At 40.6% G+C, this 25,260-nt stretch overlaps 1 protein-coding gene across 2 annotated transcripts in view; it reads right to left on the bottom strand.

The window, feature by feature from the left end:
• Positions 1-475: 475 nt before the first annotated feature.
• The window catches only part of LOC110521231 (neuroplastin), a 50,197-nt gene continuing 25,412 nt past the window's right edge, over positions 476-25,260 (bottom strand). The window contains exons 2-8 of one of the 2 annotated variants that reach the window (XM_036968919.1): positions 13,238-13,412; positions 12,535-12,629; positions 7,354-7,487; positions 6,054-6,327; positions 3,111-3,132; positions 2,692-2,774; positions 476-2,107 (exon numbers count right to left, since the gene is read on the bottom strand). In XM_036968919.1, coding sequence (XP_036824814.1) covers positions 2,714-2,774; positions 3,111-3,132; positions 6,054-6,327; positions 7,354-7,487; positions 12,535-12,629; positions 13,238-13,412 — 761 coding nt within the window. In that variant the 3' untranslated portion in view covers positions 476-2,107; positions 2,692-2,713. The remainder of the gene's footprint in view (positions 2,108-2,691; positions 2,775-3,110; positions 3,133-6,053; positions 6,328-7,353; positions 7,488-12,534; positions 12,630-13,237; positions 13,413-25,260) is intronic. The other variant, XM_036968920.1, reaches the window with a different exon arrangement.

Here is a 25,260-nt window from a genome sequence, read left to right as displayed (position 1 = left end):
TAAAGATGTCTTACTCAGTAAAATCTAAAGCTGCTAAGAGGGACTTGTATATATAAATATCAATATTGATTATTATTATTGCATAGGATAATAGCCATGCTATACACAATACACATACTCTAGCAATAGGGTTAGGATTGGGTGGAGTTCAGTTGCTTAGCTACTGAATGAAATTCATACAGATATTTTTTAAATTCCCATTCTTTTTCAACACTTAAGTGCATCTTATGAATGAATATCCTTCATATATCATTATATATGAAGGTGATTTCATAAAGATATACATACAGAACATGTAAAATATAGGAATTATCAATCAAAGTCAAAAGACATTGTAAAGTCCTCATTAAAATGTAAACCAAATCTAATCTGATGAAATGTTAAACAAGTTACCAACTTATAAAATAGTATGCAGCAGAATGATAAACTGTACAGATTTACTGTCATACCAGATTACGATCTCTGGCGATTTTTCTTTTACATTGCAAAGTCTTTAGATTCTCATAGTCAACACAAATAAATAATGATTATCTATCAACATGAAGCCACTCTCAAAGTCAACAAAACCAGGCCAGCATTTCAAAGTCAACAAAACCAGGCCAGCATCTGAAAGTCAACAAAACCAGGCCAGCATCTCAAAGGGCACCCTATTCCTCCCTATGGGAACCTATTCCTCCATATGGTAACCTATTCCTCCATATGGGAACCTATTCCTCCCTATGGGAACCTATTCCTCCCTATGGGAACCTATTCCTTATATACTCTTAGAAAAAAGGGTTCCAAAAGGATTCTTCAGCTGTCCACCATAGTAGAACTCTTTTTGGTTCCAGGTAGAACACTTTTTGGTGCCAGGTAGAACACTTTTTGGTGCCAGGTAGAACTCTTTCGGGATCCATGAACCAAAAGGGTTCTACCTCGAACCAAAAAGGGTTCTTCAAAGGGTTCTCCTATGGGGACAGCCGAAGAACCCTTTTAGGTTCTAGATAGCCCCGTTTTTCTCTAAAAGTCTATCACTCAAATTCATCAAAAAAATGATCCCATTATTCCCCTGTAATCATGGACTGATTTAGACCTGGGACATCAGGTGGGTGTAAATCATTATCATGTAGAACAGAAAACCAGCAGTGCTCCGGACCTCATAGGGTCAGAATACCCCTGTCCTATACAGTAGGGTTAGAATACCCCTGTCCTATACAGTAGGGTCAGAATACCCGTCCTATACAGTAGGGTCAGAATACCCCTGTCCTATACAGTAGGGTCAGAATACCCCTGTCCTATACATTAGGGTCAGAATACCCCTGTCCTATACAGTAGGGTCAGAATACCCCTGCCCTACAGTAGGGTCAGAATACCCCTGTCCTATACAGTAGGGTCAGAATACCCCTGTCCTATACAGTAGGGTCAGAATACCCCTGCCCTATACAGTAGGGTCAGAATACCCCTGCCCTACAGTAGGGTCAGAATACCCCTGTCCTATACAGTAGAGTCAGAATACCCCTGTCCTATACAGTAGGGTCAGAATACCCCTTTCCTATACAGTAGGGTCAAAATACCCCTGCCCTATACAGTGCACTACCCTGTGAGCCCTGGTCAAGAGTAGATCACTATATAGGGACTAGGGTGCCATTTTGGATTTGAGACCCAGGCCCCTGGTCAAAAAGTAGTGCATTGTATATAGACTGAGGTGCCCTTTGAGACGGAGAGGAAAAAGTCATGTCAACACCAAACAGAAGGTTAGAATACCTTGCATGCGTTACTTCAGAATTAGTATTAAAAAAAATAGAAAATGACAAGAATCTGATAAGAATAAATAATAAATAAATAAACAGCAACAATCAATAACTGCATGCAGCCACAATGGTTATAATGCTTCCATAGACACTTCGTAAACCATTCATAATGTTATGGGGATCACATTCATTGATCACCTTCTTCACCCCCATCACACGATAAACAGATAATCAAATCAGAAGGCATGCCTCATCATACAATACAGACATTTACAGTAGCTCCTCCTCCTCCTCTTCCTCCTCCTCATTAACACATTGCTATGGATCCCTCTCCTGGTTACCTTCATATGGTCAATACATGTATAATATGTTATTATCTGTGGGGGAAAAAAGTGGAAGGAAATTATTAGTGTGTTCTATTGTACTTTGTTTGTACTGGCATCAGGGTTGGGGACGAATTTCATTTCCATTCAGTCAATTTAGTATACTTCCTGGATTTATTTAAATTTAGTTTACTTCCTGGATTTATTTAAATGTGGTTTACTTCCTGGATTTATTTAAATGTGGTTTACTTCCTGGATTTATTTAAATTGAGTTTACTTCCTGGATTTATTTAAATTTAGTTTACTTCCTGGATTTATTTAAATGGGTTTGACCCCAACCCTGGCTGTTACACACCACTTGCAGATTACATGTCACAATATGTGTCTGTATGTCTGTAGCATTGACAGGAAGATATACGATGACAAGTTATTGATAAAGTAGGATAAACTTTTTAGCAATATTGATTTCCTGCACAACATGTGATTGACTGTCTGTGGTGATTGACAGGTTGCTGCTACATGAAGTAAATGACAACAACATGAATTTGGGAAAACAAAATGGCTGCCAGCTCATTTCTTTTCTCTGTGTTTTGACCAGACAACTCTGGCATTGACTTCAAGAGAGGATAAATACTCACTAATAATGAGACATCAATCTGCTCAGTTTGTGTTCCTCTGACGAAGGTTCTTGTCTTTGTGGTTGTTGGTGGAGTTAGTTTTCCTGTAATAGGATACACACAGACTGAGTTAGACTGGGTTACCATCAAAACAAAGCTAACACACTAATAATACACCTGATCACTGATCATTGGTCAAAAACTTTACATCTACTTAGCAGTAAAACAAGGTTTGTAGAATATACTGTATGCATGACTTGAAGGCAATGTACCCCAGGGTTCCTGTCAATTAGGAACATTTTGAATTGGAAGATCAATTTCAGTTTTACAAAATATAATTGAGCCCAACTCTAGTGTACAGCAACAGAAACAACACAAAAACACTGGAGCAAAACATAGACCTCTAAATCAAGAAATGATTGTAACATGGATGCACTTACATGGGTCCAGCTGGTTCGTCATCTGATGCACAAAGGGAAAATATGAAGAAATGAAGACAAAAAAACAACAACTTTGTTTTAGATCATCAGCTGAAAATATCTTCTGAAAAAATGACAGGAAGAAAATGGAGCATGTTGGTGGGGAACTGTTTGGGTAGAAAGTACAGTATTCCTTAACGAAGCAACGTGTTACAGTGGTAATATGAATGACTGTAACACATTGTCTGGTTGGAGGCTTGGTTAAATGACGTTCATAGACAGTTTTGTGTGTTACACAATTCCATGATTTTGGAATTTAACTTAGTTCCACTAGTTCCATAAATTGATACAATTTAAGTTCCACTAGTTCCATAAATTGATACAATTTAAGTTCCACTAGTTCCATAAATTGATACAATTTAAGTTCCACTAGTTCCATAAATTGATACAATTAAGTTCCACTAGTTCCATAAATTGATTTAATTAAGTTCCATAAATTCCATAAGTGAATGAACTAAACTTGAGCTCAAAACCATGCTGATGGGATGGAATCGCAGGTGAAGAAGTTAAATAGTGTATTGGCCCTATGCTGAATGGAAGCCATCTTTAAACTTAACAGGGAAGGACACTCACAGTCACAATCACACCAAATGCAGTCAAAAAGAGCCACAAAACCCACATGAGATGAGAAAGTGATTATGAATTTCAAGCAGAAGTTTAAATTCCTTTTCATTACAAATATACATGCAAAGACAGACAAGCTGCGCACCAAAAGGTCTATTCACTCACTGCATTGAAATTGACCAACACAAAGTCAACAACTTTAGTCCTGTGTGGCTCAGTTGATATAGGATGGTGCTTGCAATGCCAGGGTTGTGAGTTCAATTCCCGCTGAGGCCACCCATACTAAAAATGTATGCAGGACTGTAAGCTGCTTTTGATAAAAGTGTCTGTTTAATGGCATATATTATATTAATGGACTCCTTACAAAAGCCTATTATGCTACTAGCATCAAATAGGGAATAGAATAATTGAAAACAGATGACCTTGAAGGTGACCTTGGCACGACATACTATTTTGTTGTTGTTTAATACAAGCTGTCTGACTGTGAACGTCCATAGAGAAGTAGCCTAAGCAGTAAGGTAAGAGACATTCTAATTTAAGGTTCTATAGAAAACCCAGCTAACAAAACTGGTTATACGAACAGATAACAACCAAAATATGACGTCTCGATGACGTCTTGGTGCCGTCGTGAAGAAAAAAAACAACATCTTTACAGTCACGGTTTGATTGTAAACTGGTAATATGACATCCTCTCAACCAGAAAATCTGTTTTAAAACCAGAAAATGACGTCCGTTTGACATCACGTGCCAAATCTTGCCCACTGGGGATAGATGAATGTACAGAATGTTGTGTGGGTGTAGCCTGGGGTCAGATCTGTTTGTGCTGTCTTGCCAACTCCTATGGTCGTTGCTTGGCATGACAACAACCACAGGAGTAAGCTACTGATCACAGCACAAACTGATCAGGCTAGCTTGGATGGTTTGGACATAAGCTTAGATGCTGATTGAATCTCAAGAGACATGCAGTCTGTCACTTACCAAACATAGGTTGTGTTATGCAATTCGGGAAAGAGGGGGAAAAATATTACACAGTAATACCCTGCCAACATTTATTAACTAAGGGTTGTTGTACCGTGTGTGTGTGTGTGTGTGTGTGTGTGTGTGTGTGTGTGTGTGTGTGTGTGTGTGTGTGTGTGTGTGTGTGTGTGTGTGTCTTTTGCCCAACAAAAGGCCAAAGGCAGAAACAACTTTGATCTGTCGTAATGGCCAGGTACAGTATATGATCTGATTAATGTGGTATTTATTTTCCTGACACAAGAACAAGCCAGTTGATCAGAATGGATCAGAAATTGCAGTCTGTCTAGACAGAAAAATACTTTGAAGTCAGATTTTGCAGGTCAGCAGACATCTGCTCTGTCGTTATCTGACACTAATCTGGCTACACCTGTACTTAATAATTCAGTCTGAGTAGCTTCACCCAACAGACAGACACACACACACACACACACACACACACACACACACACACACACAACACTGTTGCTGTAGGACACACCTTGTCAGGACAATCTAACAGATTGAATATTCATGGGTAATTTGATTAGGCCAGCTGGGACGTTGTTAGCAAGGATGTAGTGGTAACAATTTGGAGGGTAAACCCTGAACACCGTGGGTTAACAGAAGGGTAAACCCTGAACACCGTGGGTAAATAGGAGGGTAAACCCTGAACACTGTGGGTTAACAGGAGGGTAAACCCTGAACACTGTGGGTTAACAGGAGGGTAAACCCTGAACACCATGGGTAAATAGGAGGGTAAACCCTGAACACTGTAGGTTAACAGGAGGGTAAACCCTGAACACCGTGGGTTAACAGGAGGGTAAACCCTGAACACCGTGGGTTAACAGGAGGGTAAACCCTGAACACCGTGAGTTAACAGGAGGGTAACCCCTGAACACTGTGAGTTAACAGGAGGGTAAACCCTGAACACTGTGGGTTAACAGGAGGGTAAACCCTGAACACCGTGAGTTAACAGGAGGGTAAACGCTGAACACCGTGAGTTAACAGGAGGGTAAACCCTGAACACCGTGGGTAAATAGGAGGGTACACAGAGTACTTGAGTTAACCCTCCACTACATCACTGGTTGTTAGGTCATCAGCTGGTTGGCAAGGATGCCTCCATATACAGAGAGAACTATGATTTAAGAATTGAGTATCTTATTCGTGGAAGTAATCTGCAGTATTGAATAATGCTGATTATTGTTTTTCTCATTTGAAATGGCTATCTGCAAACTATATTTGACCACAAACAACAATAAAAACATTGAAATGAGGAGAACGAACCACAAACCAGCAAACCAAAATGGCCACCATGGCTGATATGGTCTCAGACTCCTGACTCACCGTCTTGTATGTCGTCTGGCTTCTTGCGTTTCTCATAGACCACGATGATGATGACCAGGATAACGACCTCGGCCAGGACGCCCAGCAGAGGCCAAAGCCAGGCCAGGTAGCTCCGGACCCGCAGCACAGACACGATGGACGAGGTGCCGATCATGTTGGTGGCGTTACACTGGTACTCCCCCGGGTCGGAGTCGATGTCCAGGTTGATGATACTCAGCTCAGTGTAGTTGTCTTTGTTGTTAATGAAGAAACGGCCGGAGGAGTTGTTGATGTCCTGTCGGGAGAGGGAGGAGGAGAAGTGATGGTCATGCGAAGTAGAAGAAGTAGAAGAACAAGAACAACAACAACAACAACAAGAGCAACAACAAGAACAAGAAGAACAACAACAACAACAATAACAAGAAGAAGAAGAACAACAACAACAACAATAACAAGAAGAAGAAGAACAACAACAACAACAAGAAGAACAACAACAACAACAACAATAACAAGAAGAACAACAACAACAACAACAATAACAAGAAGAACAACAACAACAACAACAACAACAATAACAAGAAGAACAACAACAACAACAACAATAACAAGAAGAACAACAACAACAACAATAACAAGAAGAAGAAGAACAACAACAACAATAACAAGAACAACAACAACAACAATAACAAGAAGAACAACAACAACAACAATAACAAGAAGAAGAAGAACAACAACAACAATAACAAGAACAACAACAACAACAATAACAAGAAGAAGAACAACAACAACAATAACAAGAAGAAGAAGAACAACAACAACAATAACAAGAAGAACAACAACAACAACAACAATAACAAGAAGAAGAACAACAACAACAACAATAACAAGAAGAAGAAGAACAACAACAACAATAACAAGAACAACAACAACAACAATAACAAGAAGAAGAACAACAACAACAATAACAAGAAGAAGAAGAACAACAACAACAATAACAAGAAGAAGAACAACAACAATAACAAGAAGAAGAACAACAACAATAACAAGAAGAAGAACAACAACAATAACAAGAAGAAGAACAACAACAATAACAAGAAGAAGAACAACAACAACAATAACAAGAAGAAGAAGAACAACAACAACAATAACAAGAAGAAGAACAACAACAACAATAACAAGAAGAACAACAACAATAACAAGAAGAAGAACAACAACAACAACAGCAAGAAAAAGAAGAACAACAACAACAACAATAACAAGGAGAAGAAGAAGAACAACAACAATAACAAGGAGAAGAAGAAGAACAACAACAACAACGTACCATGTAGAACCCGTTGTCCAGTTTGCGCCAGGTCCAGATAGGGTAGGGGTAGCCAGTGGACTTACAGTATAGCAAGGCCTTCTGGCCCTCATTCTTATTGTCACTACGCTTGTGGCCTATGATGTCAGGACCAGCTGGAATGAGGGGAAATGACCAATAAGAACAAAGGACATTTTTTTTTAAAGGAAGGCAATGAGTTATAATACCGTGTTATCACATAATAAAGTCTCAGGGATTCTGTTCCAAATACCAGCCCATTTCCTGTACTGAGTATAGAGCTATAGATGTAGGGCAGCCCATTTCCTGTACTGTGTATAGAGCTATAGATGTAGGGCAGCCCATTTCCTGTACTGTGTATAGACCTATAGATGTAGGGCAGCCCATTTCCTGTACTGTGTATAGACCTAAAGATGTAGGGCGACCCAGCCCATTTCCTGTACTGTGTAAATACCTATAGATGTAGGGCAGCCCATTTCCTGTACTGTGTATAGACCTATAGATGTAGGGCAGCCCAGCCCATTTCCTGTACTGTGTATAGACCTATAGATGTAGGGCAGCCCAGCCCATTTCCTGTACTGTGTATAGACCTATAGATGTAGGGCGACCCAGCCCATTTCCTGTACTGTGTAAATACCTATAGATGTAGGGCAGCCCATTTCCTGTACTGTGTATAGACCTATAGATGTAGGGCAGCCCATTTCCTGTACTGTGTATAGACCTATAGATGTAGGGCAGCACAGCCCATTTCCTGTACTGTGTATAGACCTATAGATGTAGGGCATGCCATTTCCTGTACTGTGTATAGAGCTATAGATGTAGGGCAGCCCATTTCCTGTACTGTGTATAGAGCTATAGACGTAGGGCAGCCCATTTCCTGTACTGTGTATAGAGCTATAGATGTAGGGCAGCCCACCCTGACTTGCTGTGGTGAGAAACCTTCTCTCTCTCTCTCTCTCTCTCTCTCTCTCTCTCTCTCTCTCTCTCTCTCTCTCTCTCTCTCTCTCTCTCTCTCTCTCTCTCTCTCTCTCTCTCTCTCTCTCTCTCTCTCTCTCTCTCTCTCTCTCTCTCTCTCTCTCTCTCTCTCTCTCTCTCTCTCTCTCTCTCTCTCTCTCTCTCTCTCTCTCTCTCTCTCTCTCTCTCTCTCTCTCTCTCTCTCTCTCTCTCTCTCTCCCTCCCTCCCTCCCTCCCTCCCTCCCTCCCTCCCTCCCTCCCTCCCTCCCTCCCTCCCTCCCTCCCTCCCTCCCTCAGAATAATGCCTTGTTAATTCTTTGTAACTTAAGCTTTAGGGCTTGCATGTCTATCCATTCGTTCTACAGCGTAATCAAATACACTTGTATTTAGAATTCCATTCTCAGACATTTCTTCATTGTCTATTACTCTAACTCAACCTTAGGCTCTTGCATATTGCTAATTATCTTTATGGAGTCAGATAACGCTTTTAATAAGCGAATTGCTTAGTCTTATCACGAGTCGCATGTGATGTTTATATAATATAGTGTATCAAATATTACTTCCCACTACATAGAACCCTATAGGATATGGTCAAAAGAAGTGCACTATAAAGGGAATAGGGCACCATTTCAGGGCACCACTTAGGACGCAACCAATGAAAGTAATGATAGTTTCACTAATAGTGAAACAAATCAGTCAATACAGAATTTAAACTGCAGTTCCAATTCCAATGTGAAGGTATATAGAGTTCTCTATTAGAATAAGTTTGCTCTAGTAAATATTAAAATCATCAATTACAATTGTACGCTGAGATTCAATTACAACAGCATCTCCAGCTGTACATTGCCTCGTGGGTAATGTTCAACCTTCGAATAACCTGTGTTATTCATTTAACAGCTGTTGTTCTGTTGTTACGGCATCTTGATTCATAAACATAAACTCTAATCCTAAATGAAGGTATTTCTTGCTGTCTATTGGGAACGATCAGTACTAGCCCCATGGGAATCCATTCACTGCTGTGTGTGTTTGTGTTTTTGTGTGTACGGTGTGTGTGTTCACGGTGTGTGTGTGTGTGTGTGTGTGTGTGTGTGTTTACGGTGTGTGTGTGTGTTTACGGTGTGTGTGTGTGTGTGTGTGTGTGTTTACGGTGTGTGTGTTTACGGTGTGTGTGTGTGTGTTTACGGTGTGTGTGTGTGTTTACGGTGTGTGTGTGTGTGTGTTTACGGTGTGTGTGTGTGTGTGTGTGTGTGTGTGTGTGTGTGTTTACGGTGTGTGTATGCAAGTGTGCGAATAAAGGAGCAGCAATGAGTGTAAGGAATAAGAATTCAGAATCCAGTCACTGAAAGGTCACTGAAAGGTCACTGTGGAAGGACTATTATTATGTACATTATTATTTACAAACCATGTCAGTTCAGTCCACAGATGATTGGCTGGCAAAAGCAGGAAGCACGTTTTACGCTAAATCCTGACAATATCATCAGCGTGATGTAACAGCATTCGTTGGACCAGGCAACATTTTCCCACTCCTCAATTGTCCAGTGTTGGTGATGTCGTGCCCACTGGCACCACTTCTTCTTCTTGTTTTTAGCTGATAGGAGCGGAACCAGGTGAGGTCGTCTGCTGCAATAGTCCATCTGTGACAAGGATCGACGAGTTCCGAGATGTTGTCCACCTGTTAGCTTGCATTTCCCTTCGACTTCTCTCATCAACTATCTGTTTTCGCCCACAGGACTGCCACAGGACTGCCACAGGACTTTAAACAGGAATGTTTAAAGTTTCTTGCACCATTCTCTCTCTCTCTTTTTTTTTTAACCTCTTTTTCTCCCCAATTTCGTGGTATCCTGTTGGTAGTTACAGTTTTGTCTCATCGCTGCAACTCTCGTACGGACTCGGGAGAGGCGAAGGTCGAGAGCCATGCGTACTCCGAAACACAACCCTGCCAAGCCGCACTGCTTCTTGACACAATGCCCACTTAACCTGGAAGCCAGCCGTACCAATGTGTCGGAGAAAACACCGTACACCTGGCGACCGTGTCAGCATGCAATGCGCCCGGCTCACCACAGGAGTCGCTAGTGCCCGATGGGACAAGGACATCCCTGCCGGCCAAACCCTCCCCTAACCCGGACGATGCTGGGCCAATTGTGCGCCGCCCCATGGGTCTCCCGGTCGCGACAGAGCCTGGACTCGAACCCAGAATCTCTGGATCCACTCGGGAGGCCTGTCGCACCATTCTCAGTAAACCCTAGACACTGTCGTATCAGGAGGACATTTCTGAGATACTGGATCCGACACGCCTGGCACTGATGATCATACCACGCTCAGAGTTGCTTAGGTCACTAGCTTTGCGCATTCTAACGTTTAATCAAACAGTAACTGAATGCCTCGATGCCTGTCTGCCCGCTTTATAAAGAGTAGCAAGCCACAGCCATGTGACTCACTGTTTGCAGAAGCAATCCATTTTTGTGAACGAGGTGTACCTAATACAATGTCTACCATTCAACACTCAATGGTGGTGTAGGCCAGACCTGGGGACAAATACATGTGTATTTGAGTATTTGTTATTTAAATATGTTTTTTTCTGTCTTATTTGAGTATTTTCAAATACACTGCACAAAACAAGTACTTTTGAGTATTTTAGTTAATACTTTTTTCAAATAATATTATCAAATACCTGGATTCAATGCATGGGAATGTGTGAGTCAGTGTATTTGAGTATTTTCAAACACCTTCCATGTGTATTTCCAAATACATTCCAATACTGTACTACTTGTTTTTTCAAATAAAGGTTCTCTGAATACTTGTTTTGGAAATATATTGAAAAGTAATTGAAATACCTGAAATAGTTTTTGAACCCAGGTCTGATGTAGGCAGGGAGGCCCTATGAAAGGCGGTATTTCAGGGACTATATGACAGTGCTAAATTGGGCAGCCTATTAGGTCATCATTGCGCCTTGGAATGATTCATGTCAATGATTCATGTGAATGACTCGTGAATGATTCATGTGAATGACTCATGTGAATTACTATTCAACACTGGTGGGTGGGAGTAGTACTGTACCTTTAATCTCGATGGTGTGGCTAACCTCATACAACACTATGTTATGTTAACGGAGGGTTAGGGATAGGTCGTACCTTTAATCTCGATGGTGTGCCTAACCTCATACAACACTATGTTATGTTAACGGAGGGTTAGGGATAGGTCGTACCTTTAATCTCGATGGTGTGGCTAACCTCATACAACACTATGTTATGTTAACGGAGGGTTAGGGATAGGTCGTACCTTTAATCTCGATGGTGTGGCTAACCTCATACAACACTATGTTATGTTAACGGAGGGTTAGGGATAGGTCGTACCTTTAATCTCGATGGTGTGGCTAACCTCATACAACACTATGTTATGTTAACGGAGGGTTAGGGATAGGTCGTACCTTTAATCTCGATGGTGTGCCTAACCTCATACAACACTATGTTATGTTAACGGAGGGTTAGGAATAGGTCGTACCTTTAATCTCGATGGTGTGGCTAACCTCATACAACACTATGTTATGTTAACGGAGGGTTAGGGATAGGTCGTACCTTTAATCTCGATGGTGTGGCTAACCTCATACAACACTATGTTATGTTAACGGAGGGTTAGGGATAGGTCGTACCTTTAATCTCGATGGTGTGGCTAACCTCATACAACACTATGTTATGTTAACGGAGGGTTAGGGATAGGTCGTACCTTTAATCTCGATGGTGTGGCTAACCTCATACAACACTATGTTATGTTAACGGAGGGTTAGGGATAGGTCGTACCTTTAATCTCGATGGTGTGGCTAACCTCATACAACACTATGTTATGTTAACGGAGGGTTAGGGATAGGTCGTACCTTTAATCTCGATGGTGTGGCTAACCTCATACAACACTATGTTATGTTAACGGAGGGTTAGGGATAGGTCGTACCTTTAATCTCGATGGTGTGGCTAACCTCATACAACACTATGTTATGTTAACGGAGGGTTAGGGATAGGTCGTACCTTTAATCTCGATGGTGTGGCTAACCTCATACAACACTATGTTATGTTAACGGAGGGTTAGGGATAGGTCGTAACTTTAATCTCGATGGTGTGGCTAACCTCATACAACACTATGTTATGTTAGGGATAGGTCGTACCTTTAATCTCGATGGTGTGGCTAACCTCATACAACACTATGTTATGTTAACGGAGGGTTAGGGATAGGTCGTACCTTTAATCTCGATGGTGGCGTTAGCAGACGGGGCCTGATCGAAGGTGTAGACACACATGTACTCCCCTGAATCCTCTCCTCGGGGCTTCTTCAGGCTGGATTTACACAAAACAAACACCACAAGTCAATCAATCCTCGTTTAGTTCTAACTCTGAAAGGCACTCTGATGTCAGAGGCATTGCCTGTGTTCCAATAATCTGTCGTTTCTTCAGAAATGTGCACTTAGGTTAGAGGACTGTTACCCATAAGGGGGCAAGCGGGGCAAATACTGTAGGACCTAGACCAACCCATCTTCAACATTTCTAATAATCAGGAACAATCAAGAAACCCCCAGAATTCTAACACGGCAGAGAGGATCTTTTCAAAGTTAATCAACACTTATATGTTTAAAGCTCCCCGTCGGGGAAATGACCCCGGGTCTCCAGCGTGACAGCCAGGGATCCTCAACACAACACTAAATAGGACTGAAGGGGAGAGTTCCAAGCCCCCAATCAATCATCAAAAATATACACTAGGATGTCAATTCAAAAAAAGAGTTGAGGAAGAGACAAGAGGGCCCAACCAATCTACTTTATTAACCAATAAGGGCTTTATTACATATAAGGAAAAAATAAGGAAATAGGAGGACAGATAATTATCTAAGATAATGATCTAAACTCTCCCTGCCATGACTGTTGTTAAACTCTTATAGATGGGGACGTACTAGTACTCAGTGTTGGCTCTCTCTCCGCGGGTCTCTTGGATCTCCTCCCCATTCTTCATCCAGAAGCTCTCCTTGTGGGCACTGTGGGCTGAAGTTAGGTTGCACTGCAAAGTGATGGGCAGGCTGTGGTGATCAGTGGGCAGCATGATGTGGTCCGACGAGTTGATGGAAGGCTCTGAAACACCAATAAAACACTTCCAATATTCAATTCCATTTCGATACATTCACCACATGAAGTTAAACTGACGGTTCCAAATAAACTGAAAAACAATGAGGAAAATGTACATTTCAGTTGATGAAAAGGCTCTGAAACACCGATAAGACATCAGGGTTAAGGTCAATTCCATTTCAAATGGTATCTTATTCTTGTAATTTTCAATGTAGATAATTGAAATTATTTGAAAAGCAATGAGGAAAATTGGATAGGAATTTCAGGCTACTCCCAGAATTGACTGAATTGAAATGGAATTGACCCCAGCCCTGATAGAGACATCACACAGGCTTGTGTTACTAAACAACCCTGTAGTTCACTTCAAACAAGCACAATGAGTGGTAGGCACATACAGTATAAGTACTTTCCCATACCAGAGCCGTACACATAAAGTATGAGTACTTTCCCCTACCAGAGTCGTACACATACTGTATAAGTACTTTCCCATACCAGAGCCGTACACATACTGTACAGTATGAGTACTTTCCCATACCAGAGCCGTACACATTCAGTATGAGTACTTTCCCATACCAGAGCCGTACACATACTGTACAGTATGAGTACTTTCCCATACCAGAGCCGTACACATACAGTATGAGTACTTTCCCATACCAGAGCCGTACACATACTGTACAGTATGAGTACTTTCCCATACCAGAGCCGTACACATACAGTATGAGTACTTTCCCATTCCAGAGCCGTACACATACTGTACAGTATGAGTACTTTCCCCTACCAGAGCCGTACACATACAGTATGAGTACTTTCCCATACCAGAGCCGTACACATACAGTATGAGTACTTCCCCCTACCAGAGCCATACACATACAGTATGAGTACTTTCCCATACCAGAGCCGTACACATACAGTATGAGTACTTTCCCATACCAGAGCCGTACACATACAGTATGAGTACTTTCCCCTACCAGAGCCGTACACATTGAGTATGAGTACTTTCCCCTACCAGAGCTGGTATGTCTATACAGGATGTCTATAAATGGCTCTGGTCTCTACTTCCATTGATTTGCAGACAGAGCAGTCAGTGTTGGTTTGAAATCTACTTGGCATCCAGCAATTCAGCACAGAAGGTTGTAGAGCTGACATAGGGGTTAAAGGTTAGAAGTCAGGGTTCTGGGACTGGGTAGTGATTTAGGGCTAGTGTTTGATAGGTTTCCATGTCCTTCGTAACCCAGAACCATATTTATATATGCTGAACAAAAAATAAAAACGCAACATGTAAAGTGTTGGTCTTATGTTTCATGAGCTGAAATAAAAGATCCTAGAATTTTTCCACACACACAAAAAAAGCGTATTTCTCTCAAATGTTGTGCACCAATGTATTTACATTCCTGTTAGGGAGCAATTCTCCTTTGACAAGATAATCCCATCCACCTGACAGGTGTGGCATATCAAGAACAGGATTAAATAGCATGATCATTACACAAGTGCACCTTGTGCTGGGCACAATAAAAGGGCCACTCTAAAAATGTGCAGTTTTGTCACCCAACACAATGCCACAGATGACTCAAGTTTTGAGGGAGTGTGGAATTGGCATGCTGACTACAGGAATGTCCACCAGAGCTTTTGCCAGATAATTTAATGTTAATATCTCTACCATAAGCCGCCTCCAATGTCGTTTTAGAGAATTTGGCAGTACGTCCAACCGGCGTCACAACCACAGAACACGTGTATTGACGTTGTGTGGGCGAGTGGTTTGCTGATGTCAACGCTGTGAACAGAGTGCCCCATGGTGACAGTGGGGTTATGGTATGGGCAGGCATAAGCTACGGACAATTAACACAATTGCATTTTATCGAAGGCAATTTTAAGGCACAGGGATAACGTGGCGAGATCCTGAGGCCCATTGACATGCCATTCATCCGCCGCCATGACCTCATGTTTCAGCGTGATAATGCATGGCAATTCCTGGAAGCTGAAAATGTCTCAGTTATTCCATGGTCTGCATACTCACCAGACATGTCACCCACTGAGCATGTTTGGGATGCTCTGGATCAACGTGTATGACAGTGTGTTCCAGTTCTCGCCAATATCTAGCAACTTCGCACAGCCATTGAAGAGGAGTGGGGACAACATTCTACAGGCCACAATCAACAGCCTGATCAACTCTATGCGAAGGAGTTGTGTTGTGCTGCATGAGGCAAATGGTGATCACACCAGATACTGACTGGTTTTCTGATCCACACCCCTACTTTTTTTTTTCAAGGTATCTGTGACCAAAATATGTATATCTGTATTCCCAGTCATGTGAAATCCATAGATTAAGGCCTAATTTATTTATTTAAATGACCGATTTCCTTACATAAACTGTAACTCTGTCAAATCTTTGAAATTGTTGCATGTTGCGTTTACATTTTTGTTCAGTATAGATACACTACATATTCACTGGATAAGAGTGTCTGCAAAATGACTCAAATGTAAATTCATGAGCCTGTCCAAACCCATGTTTAAAAATGTGGAGCTACCCTAACATACACAAACATGCCTAACAATGAAATATGAAAGAACACAAAAGGTGAGATGGGTAACATGAGTGAGATGGGTTAGTTAGGTTAGGATGGGTGAGATGGGTTAGATAGGTTAGGGTGGGTGAGATGGGTAACATGGGTGAGATGGGTTAGATAGGTTAGGATGGGTGAGATGGGTTAGATAGGTTAGGGTGGGTGAGATGGGTAAGATAGGTTAGGGTGGGTGAGATGGGTAACATGGGTGAGATGGGTTAGTTAGGTTAGGATGGGTGAGATGGGTTAGATAGGTTAGGATGGGTGAGATGGGTTAGATAGGTTAGGGTGGGTGAGATGGGTAACATGGGTGAGATGGGTTAGTTAGGTTAGGATGGGTGAGATGGGTTAGATAGGTTAGGATGGGTGAGATGGGTTAGATAGGTTAGGGTGGGTGAGATGGGTAACATGGGTGAGATGGGTTAGATAGGTTAGGATGGGTGAGATGGGTTAGATAGGTTAGGGTGGGTGAGATGGGTTAGATAGGTTAGGGTGGGTGAGATGGGTTAGATAGGTTAGGGTGGGTGAGATGGGTTAGATAGGTTAGGGTGGGTGAGATGGGTTAGATAGGTTAGGGTGGGTGAGATGGGTAACATGGGTGAGATGGGTTAGTTAGGTTAGGGTGGGTGAGATGGGTTAGATAGGTTAGGGTGGGTGAGATGGGTTAGATAGGTTAGGATGGGTGAGATGGGTTAGATAGGTTAGGGTGGGTGAGATGGGTTAGTTAGGTTAGGGTGGGTGAGATGGGTTAGATAGGTTAGGATGGGTGAGATGGGTTAGATAGGTTAGGATGGGTGAGATGGTTAGATAGGTTAGGGTGGGTGAGATGGGTTAGTTAGGTTAGGGTGGGTGAGATGGGTTAGATAGGAGAAACATAAGGTAGTAGGCCTACGAGAAGGAGAAAACAGAGGATGTTGAGTGAAGAGTGAACCTTACTAAACACTATGGTCTCAGTGTAGACGGGAGGGAACCTTACTAAACACTATGGTCTCAGTGTAGACGGGAGGGAGGGAACCTTACTAAACACTATGGTCTCAGTGTAGACGGGAGGGAACCTTACTAAACACTATGGTCTCAGTGTAGACGGGAGGGAGGGAACCTTACTAAACACTATGGTCTCAGTGTAGACGGGAGGGAACCTTACTAAACACTATGGTCTCAGTGTAGACGGGAGGGAGGGAACCTTACTAAACACTATGGTCTCAGTGTAGATGGGAGGGAGGGAACCTTACTAAACACTATGGTCTCAGTGTAGACGGGAGGGAGGGAATCTTACTAAACACTATGGTCTCAGTGTAGACGGGAGGGAACCTTACTAAACACTATGGTCTCAGTGTAGACGGGAGGGACCTCTACTTAACACTATGGTCTCAGTGTAGACGGGAGGGAACCTTACTAAACACTATGGTCTCAGTGTAGACGGGAGGGAACCTTACTAAACACTATGGTCTCAGTGTAGACGGGAGGGAGGGAACCTTACTTAACACTATGGTCTCAGTGTGGACGGGAGGGAACCTTACTAAACACTATGGTCTCAGTGTAGACGGGAGGGAGGGAACCTTACTAAACACTATGGTCTCAGTGTAGACGGGAGGGAGGGAACCTTACTAAACACTATGGTCTCAGTGTAGACGGGAGGGAGGGAACCTTACTTAACACTATGGTCTCAGTGTAGACGGGAGGGACCTCTACTTAACACTATGGTCTCAGTGTAGACGGGAGGGAGGGAACCTTACTTAAGACTATGGTCTCAGTGTAGACGGGAGGGAACCTTACTAAACACTATGGTCTCAGTGTAGACGGGAGGGAACCTTACTTAACACTATGGTCTCAGTGTAGACGGGGGGGAGGGAACCTTACTAAACACTATGGTCTCAGTGTAGACGGGAGGGACCTCTACTTAACACTATGGTCTCAGTGTAAGCTGCAAGACCTATGAGGCTGCATGGGATACACTGGGAGATGCTGCAAGACCTAGGAGGTTGTATGGGATACACTGTGAGAAGCTGAAAGACCTAGGAGGCTGCATGGGATACACTGGGAGAAGCTGCAATACCTAGGAGGCGGCATGGGATACACTGGGAGAATCTGCAAGACCTAGGAGGCTGTATGGGGTACACTGTGAGATGCTGCAAGACCTAGGAGGCTGTATGGGGTACACTGGGAGAAGCTGCAAGACCTAGGAGGCTGCATGGGGTACACTGGGAGGTCTAGTGAAGCTGCTAACTAAGGAGCTGAGGCACAGAGGGAGATCGTTCTTGATTTTCAGGATGTATGGGGGAGGCACAGAGGGAGAGCTCTGCTATTTATTCATTTTCAGGGTGTATGGTTGGTGATTTGGTATCTGGTATTCATTAGGAACCCCATTAGCTGTTGAAAAGACATCAGCTACTCTTCCTGGGGTCCACATGAAACATGACATAATACAGAACACAGAATATTATTAGTCAAGGACTGAAATACATACATTTAAAATGTCACACATAGCCTACATATCAGCACATACACACGATATCTAGGTCTAATACATAATACAGTGCACATTACAATACAAGGCATATCAAATGGCTCTTCACAGTCCCCTTTGTGAGGTAAAGTGTTCTTTTAATCTGGTATTATTGCTTGTTTGAGTTACCTGGGTTACCAGAGAGTTCCATGTAGTCGTGGCTCTATTTAACACTGTGCGTTTCCCAGCCTCTGTTCTGGACCTGGGGACTGTGAAGAGACGGCTGGTTGCATGTCTTGTGTTGTACCGATGAGCGTGTGAACTGTGTGCCAACTGCTTGAACAGACAGTTCGATACTTTCAACACATAAATACCTCGCACAAAGACCAATAGAGATGCAGTCAATCACTCAACTTTGAGCCAGGAGAGACTGACATGCATTTTTACGGACACTTTCCCTCCATGTACAGTACATCTAAGTGTGATACGTTCTGCTTTGTTTCTGGACCGATTGCAATTCACCTATGTCCTTCTTTGCTGCACATGACCACACAGCTGTACAGTAGTCCAGGTGCAACAAAACTACGGCCTGAAGGACCTGTCTGGTCAACTGAGACGTCAAGAAGGCAGAGCAACGCCCCATTACGGACAGACCTCATCCAATTTTAGAAACCATAGAGCCTATATGTTATGAAAACTTGCTATCTAGGGTTACACCCAGCAGTTTAGTCTCCTCAACTTTATCAATAGCCACATTACTCAATAATAGATCTAAACAAGGTTTAGCATTCAGCGAGTGATTTGTCCCAAAATTATTATTTTAGTTTTTGAAATAATTAGCACTATTGCTAATTACCCATTCTAAAACTGAATGGAGCTCTATGTTAAGTGTCTCAGTTATTTATTTTACTGTTGCAGCAGACGTGTTTAATGTTGAGTCGTCAGCGTTCATAGACACACAAGCTTTATTCACCTTTCTGATTCGGAGGGGTTTGGGGTAAATGCAGAAAACACATTTCAGTTGAAGACATTAAGTTGTACAACTGACTAGGTATCCCCCCCTTTCCCCTTTATTCAAGGTCAGTGGAAGGTCATTTGTAAAAACAGTAAAACAATAATGGCCCTAGCCGGTTGCCCTGGGGTACACCACACTCAACTGAATTCGCATTAGAGAGGCTTCCATTAACGAAAACCCTCAGTTTTTTAGGTATCTCTCAATCCATAATAAGGCAAAACAGCTCCCACAATCGTCTCACTATCACATTCTTTCAGTCAACAATCAGTCATTTGTGTCAGTGCCGAGCATGTTGAGAAGCCCTTCCCTATAAGCAAGCTGAAAGCATTTGCAGCAAGCTGATTGGTTGGCTGTTTGAACCATTAAAAGGGTGCTCTGCTATACTAGGGTCAGCAGAATGACCTCTGCCTCCCTCTGAGTGCACACACCATCTTCTAGGCTTAAATTGAAAATGTTGCAAACAGGAGTCACAATGTATTACGCTACCAACCTTAGCAATTTACTATCCATGTTGTCGGTATCAGGTGGTTTGTCCTTATTTAACAAGGCAGTTAAGCCACTGTTCCTAGGCCATCATTGTAAATAAGAATTTGTTCTTTAACTGACCTGCCTAGTTAAATAAAGGTTAAAAATATATAAAAAGTATATATTTTTTTAGAGATAGCAACATTTCTTCCCCTCTTCCACACCCACTTTGTGGAACTCAAAGAGCTTGTCTTTCATTATTGGGTCCATTATACATGATTATGAAGGTTCAGCATGTTTTGTTTGCATGCCATACCCAAGTTTGCTAATCTTACCAACAAAAAAGTGTTTTGTTATGAACAAGCCATCTGCCTAGATGGAAAATCGAGCCGAGTTTGCTTTCTTGTCTAGAATTTCATTGAAGTACTCCAGAGCTTTTAACTATCATTCTTTATTTAATTTATCTCTGTTCCATTGTATAGTTTCTTCTCATTTGTGTTTAGTTTAGTTAGGTGATTTCTCAATTGACTGTGTGTTTGCCAGTCTGCTGTGTTGTCAGACTATATTTACAATATAATACGATACAATACAATACTATGTAATACAATAAAATACGATGTAATACGATACAAAACAATACAATACGACACAATACAATATGATACAATGTAATACAATACAATATGATACAATACAATATGATACAATACAATATGATACAATACGACACAATACAATATGATACAATACAATGTAATACAATACAATATGATACAATACAATATGATACAATACAATATGATACAATACAATACAATATGATACAATACAATATGATACAATACAATATGATACAATGTAATACAATACAATATGATACAATACAATATGATACAATATAATACAATACAATACAATATGATACAATACAATATGATACAATACAATATGATACAATACAATATAATACAATACAATACAATATGATACAATACAATGTAATACAATGTAATACAATACAATACAATACAATATGATACAATACAATATGATACAATACAATATGATACAATGTAATACAATACAATATGATACAATACAATATGATACAATACAATATGATACAATGTAATATGATACAATACAATATGATACAATGTAATACAATACAATACAATACAATATGATACAATACAATATGATACAATACAATATGATACAATGTAATACAATACAATATGATACAATACAATATGATACAATACAATATGATACAATGTAATACAATACAATGTAATACAATACAATATGATACAATACAATACAATACAATATGATACAATACAATACAATACAATGTAATACAATACAATATGATACAATACAATATGATACAATACAATGTAATACAATATGATACAATACAATATGATACAATACAATGTAATACAATGCAATATCATACAATACAATATGATACAATACAATACGATACAATACAATGTAATACAATGTAATACAATACAATATGATACAATACAATATGATACAATACAATATAATACAATACAATACAATATGATACAATACAATATGATACAATACAATATGATACAATACAATATGATACAATACAATATAATACAATACAATACAATATGATACAATACAATATGATACAATGTAATACAATACAATGTAATACAATACAATATGATACAATATAATACAATACAATACAATACAATATGATACAATACAATATGATACAATACAATGTGATACAATGTAATACAATACAATATGATACAATACAATATGATACAATACAATATAATACAATACAATACAATATGATACAATACAATATGATACAATACAATGTGATACAATGTAATACAATACAATATGATACAATACAATGTGATACAATACAATACAATATGATACAATACAATATGATACAATACAATATGATACAATGTAATACAATACAATGTAATACAATACAATATGATACAATATAATACAATACAATACAATATGATACAATACAATATGATACAATACAATGTGATACAATGTAATACAATACAATATGATACAATATAATACAATACAATACAATACAATATGATACAATACAATATGATACAATACAATGTGATACAATGTAATACAATACAATATGATACAATACAATATGATACAATACAATATAATACAATACAATACAATATGATACAATACAATATGATACAATACAATGTGATACAATGTAATACAATACAATATGATACAATACAATATGATACAATACAATACAATATGATACAATACAATATGATACAATACAATATGATACAATGTAATACAATACAATGTAATACAATACAATATGATACAATATAATACAATACAATACAATACAATATGATACAATACAATATGATACAATACAATGTGATACAATGTAATACAATACAATATGATACAATACAATATGATACAATACAATATAATACAATACAATACAATATGATACAATACAATATGATACAATACAATGTGATACAATGTAATACAATACAATATGATACAATACAATATGATACAATACAATACAATATGATACAATACAATATGATACAATACAATATGATACAATGTAATACAATACAATGTAATACAATACAATATGATACAATACAATGTGATACAATGTAATACAATACAATACAATGTAATATGATGTAATACGATACAATATGATACATTACAATGTAATACTATAAAATACGATACAGCTGTCCCGCCCTGACCTTAGATATCCTTTTTATGTCTCTATTTTGGTTTGGTCAGGGCGTGAGTTGGGAACCATCTGATTGGGAACCATACTTAGGTACCCTTTTTCCCACCTGTCTTTGTGGGAAGTTGACTTTGTTTAGGGCACTTTTCCTTTGAGCTTCACGGTTTGTTTTTGTTGTGTTTATTATTTTGTTTGCCGTCATTTTGATTCAATAAAGAAAATGTACGCTTACCACGCTGCACCTTGGTCCTCTCCTTACGACAGCCGTGACAACAATACGATACAATACGATGTAATACAATACGATGTAATACGATATGATACAATACAATACGATACAATACGATGTAATACAATACGATGTAATACGATACGATGTAATACGATATGATACAATACGATACAATACGATGTAATACAATATGATACAATACAATAAAATACGATGTAATACAATACGATGTAATACGATATGATACAATAAGATGTAATACGATATGATACAATATGATACAATACGATATGATACAATATGATACAATACGATGTAATACGATATGATACAATATGATACAATACGATACAATGTAATACGATTTGATACGATGTAATACAATACAATACGATGTAATACGATATAATACAGTGATGGCTTCTACAAGGGAACTGGTGGATGACCTGGAAGTTTTTGAAGGCTTTTGGAAGTACACAGGTAGAGCTAGTTGAGTTGCTAACCCCATGAGGGCTGAAATAGTCGAGTAGAATCAACCATGTTGCTTACACCTCACAGAGGTACAAAACATCCAAGGGTCACTCCTGTCTCAGCCTCCAGTATCTATGCTGCAATAGTTTGTGTCGGGGGGCTAGGATCAGTCTGTTATATCTGGAGTTATTCTCCTGTCTTTTTCGGTGTCCTGTGTGAATTAAAGTGTGCTCCCTCTAATTCTCTCTCTCCCTCTCCCTTCCCCCCCAGAGGACCTGAGCCCTAGAACCATGCCTTAGGACTACCTGGCCTGATGACTCCTTGCTGTCCCCAGTCCACCTGGTCGTGCTGCTGCTCCAGTTTCAACTGTTCTGCCTGTGGCTATGGAACCCTGACCTGTTCACCATACGTGCTACCTTATCCCGGACCGGCTGTTTTCGACTCTCTCTCTCTACCGCAACAGTTATCTCTAACTCTGAATGCTCGGTTATGAAAAGCCAACTGACATTTACTCCTGTTGCACCCTCTACAACCACTGTGATTATTATTATTTGACCATGCTGGTTATCTATGAACGTTTGAACATCTTGGTTATGTTCTGTTATAATCTCCACCCGGCACAGCCAGAAGAGGACTGGCCACCCCTCAGAGCCTGGTTCCTCTCTAGGTTTCTTCCTAAGTTCCAGCCTTTCTAGGGGGTTTTCCTAGCCACCGTGCTTCTACACCTGAATTGCTTGCTGTTTGGGGTTTTAGGCTGGGTTTCTGTACAGCACTTTGTGACATCAGCTGATGTAAGAAGGGCTTTATAAATAAATTTGATTGATTGATATGGGGAAGGGGTAGGGAGTGAATTGGGACTGGCTACTAATGAAGCCGCTAACCCTGAGGGGCGTGGGGGTTACTCTACTGTCTCTGACCACTCACTCTGCAGCATAGTAATGGTAGCTTGTGCTCTGATCCAGGCAGAGTTTTGGTGCAGATCGTTACGCCTTGGATCATTACTGGCCCGACATTCGTACGTCCCAAAATCCTCCAGACCGAGAAGCGTGACGCCCAGAACGCTCACGCCGTTGGTGCCGTACGCCGTGTTGATGGACACGCGACGTTTACGGGCGCCGTCCCAGAGCTGGCGGAAGGAGTCGGCCCGGTTGATCTCAGAGTACCACCACTGGACCTCTGGGGTCGGGTTACCGACCACGTCACAGTACAATTCAAAGGTGTCGCCTGTTAGTTTGGTCTCAGACAGGGGAGACTTCACAAAGCCAGCTATGGAGGTGGAGTAGTGGAGTAGTGGAGTAGGAGTGTTGCCATCCACAGGAGGGGAGGAGAGTAGAGAGTAGTGTTGTCATCCACAGGAGAGGATGAGAGTAGAGAGTAGTGTTGCCATCCACAGGAGAGGATGAGAGTAGAGAGTAGTGTTGTCATCCACAGGAGAGTATGAGAGTAGAGAGTAGTGTTGTCATCCACAGGAGAGGATGAGAGTAGAGAGTAGTGTTGTCATCCACAGGAGAGTATGAGAGTAGAGAGTAGTGTTGTCATCCACAGGAGAGTATGAGAGTAGAGAGTAGTGTTGTCATCCACAGGAGAGGAGGAGAGTAGTGTTGTCATCCACAGGAGAGGATGAGAGTAGAGAGTAGTGTTGCCATCCACAGGAGAGGATGAGAGTAGTGTTGTCATCCACAGGAGAGGATGAGAGTAGACAGTAGTGTTGCCATCCACAGGAGAGGATGAGAGTAGTGTTGTCATCCACAGGAGAGGATGAGAGTAGACAGTAGTGTTGTCATCCACAGGACAGGAGGAGTGTTGCCATCCCAAAGGAGAATAGTGTGTAACCATCCAAGTGAGCCGGGGAGGG

This window comes from Oncorhynchus mykiss, chromosome 30, assembly GCF_013265735.2.
Source record: "Oncorhynchus mykiss isolate Arlee chromosome 30, USDA_OmykA_1.1, whole genome shotgun sequence".
Lineage (NCBI taxonomy): Eukaryota > Metazoa > Chordata > Actinopteri > Salmoniformes > Salmonidae > Oncorhynchus > Oncorhynchus mykiss.
The sequence above is the reverse complement of the archived record's forward strand: the minus strand, read 5'-3'. Positions and strand labels throughout refer to the sequence as shown.